Raw genomic sequence first — 4,112 nt, 5'->3', positions numbered from 1 at the left:
AAAAAAATAGAGATTTTATATTTTGCACGCTTTCAACTAAATGTATATAGACAATACTGAAAGATTAGAAGAATGTATCCTCGGGGTACGGTTTCTGGATGCTTCCGCTAATATTTTTCCTCTTCAAAAACCCTGAAATTAGGGTAATGTGTTCTAATATTTACAAATTAAAAACAATGTCATCTTTTTCAATATACATTTTTCTAATACATAATCTTCGATTTTATTTAAACTTATTAAATTAATCTGCCACCGTTGACAGTTCTACGCGAATCAATTTGTCTACTAACGATTGCTTTTGCATGTGCATTCGATGCATTTGTTATGTAAAACTTCGAAACTTGCCCTCTCAGACGTGCCTCACTTTGGCCTTGTCTTCGAGAATCCTCCGCAAGCTGTCCTCCCGCTGCTTTAGTCGGCGCTGCAGTTGATCCACCTCGAGACGGTGATGCGCTTGTAGATTCTGCAGCTGTTCCTCTCGCTGTCGAATGCGTTCCTCGAGCGCCCGAACACTTTTCCAAGAGTCCTGTAGCTGATCCCGGCGCTGTTCCACGTTTCGGCCCCAGGTGATCATGTTTTTGAGCCGGCTCTTTAGCACTTCTTTCGATTGTCTGGTTCGGCTCAGCGATTGCCGCAAGGCTGAATTCTTCTCCATGAGAGCTCTATACGGAAGAAGGTTGAATTTTAATCCAAAATGTGTATAGGAAGAAAGCTAATAAAATTTTTTACTCATTGATTTCCTTCTGCCGTTCGTAAATTTTCTCGTGTTCCGAGATTTCCGATTTCAGCTTCGATATTTCTTCATTCTTTGCGGCGATATCACTTTTGAGAGAATCCGTTTCATTCGATAAACGCGTTTTCTCGGAATCGTGTTGGATTTTCATTTCCTCGAAGAGTCTGAAAAATATGATTTAGCGTTTACAAACAGAAATTTTAAATGGTATGTTATAAAAAAAACTTACTTTTGACATTCTTTCAAACTATCCGCTACGATTTCTGGTTTTTGGTTGAGGTGTCGAAGCGAAGTGAGTTCTCCTTTGCTACGTGCGTAAGCCTCTTGCAACCGTTCTATGTCTAAACATTGGGCTTGAACTGAAATGAAAATTGAAAGAAACAGATTTCTCTTGCTTACTCAATGTGGATTAAATTCCGCCTTACTTTTTTGTTCATAACATTTCAACACCTCCACCAGCTTTTCTTTCGCCAAATCAGCTCGTTTTCCTTGAATCTCGGCTTTGGTTTTGAACACATCGACCTGTGCCTGTAAGCGAGCTTTATCGGAAAGCCAACTACTCTGCGTACTCTTGATTTCCTCCATATCCTTGTGTAGTTTTTCATTCTCTTCCAAAACCTTTTTCAGCTTCCCAGTGAAATTGATCAACTCTCGTTCGTACTGCTGCACCAGATCGTTTTTCTCCGCAATCGTCTCTTCGTACGCATTCAGCAATGGACCTAGAGTGTGCGAGTGTACTGGACCCCAGTTGAGATTATCTCTGTTACCTCCGTACGAGCTGTCGACGAAATCTATCTTCGGTATTTCGGTTCCACTTTTGCTCTCACGTATCACATCTTGGTAGCGCTCGACTTGCACATTCAATCGGTACACCAAAATCTTCATCATCTTCACGTCGTTCCTCAAGTCGCTGTTCTCTTTCGCCAGCAACTCTCTATCGTTTTCGAATTCTGCACAGCTCTCGCAGCTCTTCGCTTTCATCGATTGCAGTGCCTTCATGTTCTGCTGCAATTCCAGATAATCTTTCTGAAGTTTCTCGTTTTCCGTCGCAAATTGACTGTTGCATTCGAATAGAGTCGTAATTTTTTCAACCAACTTAGCAATCTGATGATCCTTTGCTTTGATTAGATGTTCCACGTGGCTGACACGTTTCTCTTCCCGCGGCGCTTCAACGTCGTTTCCAGCCATCAAATCATCAACGCTCTTGCTTCGACAAACGATTTGCCCCACATAAGTGGCCGCAGGTCCCGGAATACGACTTTTGTGGTGCCTCCGTCGAAAATGGAATCGATCTGACTTTTTACTCGCTTCGAGATCATCACTTTCTTCCTCCTCCTCCTCCTCGTCATCGTCTCTGTCTGGTTTCTCCTCTCTTTTGTGTGGTTTTCTCCTGTGATGTCGCGGAAAGGATGACGAGGAAGTTTTTAACGAGTTTTTGTCCAAATCCGACACGATTTGCATAACGGGTTCAATGTTTTTGCGTGTTGGCAATTTTGAAGACATGGTTAGACTTTTCGCATCTAAAAAGAATTAAATTTCCTGAAAATATAATAGAATTGATATGATTATATTGAATTTAAATAAAAAAAACCCACACAAAACAATTACTTTGAATATAAATTCAAGAAGAGTTCAAGACTGAAGATTTAACACGAATTTAAAAGACTCACAATCAGAAAAAAATGATAAAAAAAGAATTGGATTTTCAATACTAGAAGTTGTGAACTGTAAAATTATTCTTAATTGTTTATTCAACATTCATCTTTAAAATGCTCAGAAACCATCATCAAGATCAAAACCAGAATTTCAGATATCCGATTCAGATCTCACATTCAGATTTCAGATTTCAGATTTCAGATTCAGATTTCAGATTTCAGATTCAGATTTCAGATTCAGATTTCAGATTTCAGATTTCAGATTTCAGATTTCAGATTTCAGATTTCAGATTCAGATTTCAGATTCAGATTCAGATTTCAGATTCAGATTTCAGATTCAGATTTCAGATTCAGATTTCAGATTCAGATTTCAGATTCAGGTTTCAGATCCAGATTTCAGATTCAGATTTCAGATTCAGATTTCAGATTTCAGATTCAGATTCAGATTTCAGATTCAGATTTCAGATTCAGATTTCAGATTCAGATTTCAGATTCAGATTTCAGATTCAGATTTCAGATTCAGATTTCAGATTCAGATTTCAGATTCAGATTTCAGATTCAGATTTCAGATTCAGATTTCAGATTCAGATTTAAGATTCAGATTTCAGATTCAGATTTCAGATTCAGATTTCGGATTCAGATTTCAGATTCAGATTTCAGATTCAGATTTCAGATTCAGATTTCAGATTCAGATTTCAGATTCAGATTTCAGATTCAGATTTCAGATTCAGATTTCAGATTCAGATTTCAAATTCAGATTTCAGATTCAAATTTCAGATTCAGATTTCAGATTCAGATTTCGGAATTTGATTAAGATTTCAGATTCTGATTCAGATTTCAGATTTTGATTCAGAGATCCTATACTACGTCGAGTTTTTTTTCCGTGATAATTTTTTCAAAAGTTTTCTAGTTCTTCAATGAAAAACAATTGTATTTCTTCTACAAGTATGAACATTCAAAATGAGGTCATTATGAAGTTCGATTCCCAAGGTTGTTATTTCGATTCCATTACCACGAAACGGAAATCAAAACTATGTCAATGGAACATCCTTTCGGAAGACATCATAAAATAACTTCCATCAATAAATTTTTGGCGGACACGTTCAGAGTTGAGAGCTCGAAAAACAAAACTTTTTCTTACCTCGCCATCAGCTGCTGCCAACTTCTTTTTTTCACATCATTCTGAAGCGTTCTTTCCTAATTTGCATAACCAAAAAAGTTAGGACTTTCAACCTCCGAAACAGTAAATTTAAACATTGGAAATCTTTTTCCTGATCAATTTTACCTCTTCAAGGACAAACAGGGCGAATTTTTGCACACAAACGATACACTTCTTGTTAGAAAAGTGAAGAAATTTGACGATTAAAATCTACTTGCTTATGACAACCGAACAGCGCAACAACAAACAAACAAACGAATCCAACCAATTCCGCCCGCGCCCTTTCAAACGACTCATCAATCGTCAGTTACTATACTGGTCTGTACGTAAAACGGACCCCGAATCGACATCATACATGCAACATGAGTGTGGCTACAGCAACAATAACAACAACATAATGTCGTCACCCTCTTTCCCGGGGGGTTTGTTTTATGCCTTCAACCACCCCCTTATGTTGAATGGTGAAAAAGGTGGAAAACGAAAGAGAGAGAGCGTTTGAAAATTGCTGCCCTGCGGCGAGAGGAGGAGTAAAATTTGAATTTTTCCTCTCGTGCTCCTGGAAGCA

The 4,112-nt window shown here is 38.2% G+C and overlaps 1 protein-coding gene across 2 annotated transcripts; it reads right to left on the bottom strand.

The window, feature by feature from the left end:
* Window positions 1-226: 226 nt before the first annotated feature.
* LOC129747032 (protein Cep89 homolog) lies at window positions 227-3,848 on the bottom strand. 2 transcript variants are annotated; one of them, XM_055741045.1, is made up of 5 exons: window positions 3,530-3,848; window positions 1,159-2,272; window positions 963-1,092; window positions 730-897; window positions 227-662 (listed from the first exon to the last, which is right to left on the bottom strand). In XM_055741045.1, exons 2-5 carry the CDS (start codon window positions 2,234-2,236, stop codon window positions 350-352), a joined length of 1,689 nt encoding a protein of 562 aa, XP_055597020.1. In that variant the 5' UTR covers window positions 2,237-2,272; window positions 3,530-3,848; the 3' UTR covers window positions 227-349. The 2 variants fall into 2 exon arrangements, with proteins under 2 accessions (XP_055597020.1, XP_055597021.1); XM_055741046.1 differs by having other exon boundaries at window positions 1,159-2,253.
* Window positions 3,849-4,112: the final 264 nt, after the last annotated feature.

Source organism: Uranotaenia lowii, chromosome 2, assembly GCF_029784155.1.
Source record: "Uranotaenia lowii strain MFRU-FL chromosome 2, ASM2978415v1, whole genome shotgun sequence".
In the NCBI taxonomy this organism is placed as follows: Eukaryota; Metazoa; Arthropoda; class Insecta; order Diptera; family Culicidae; genus Uranotaenia; species Uranotaenia lowii.
The sequence above is the reverse complement of the archived record's forward strand: the minus strand, read 5'-3'. Positions and strand labels throughout refer to the sequence as shown.

Coding starts and splice junctions, on each gene's coding strand:
- LOC129747032 (XM_055741045.1), bottom strand. CDS start 2,236: ATGTCTTCAAAATTGCCAACACGCAAAAACATTGAACCCGTTATGCAA. Junction 898..962: donor AGTTTGAAAGAATGTCAAAA/GTAAGTTTTTTT, acceptor CATATTTTTCAG/ACTCTTCGAGGAAATGAAAA. Junction 663..729: donor CGGCAGAAGGAAATCAATGA/GTAAAAAATTTT, acceptor TCTTCCGTATAG/AGCTCTCATGGAGAAGAATT.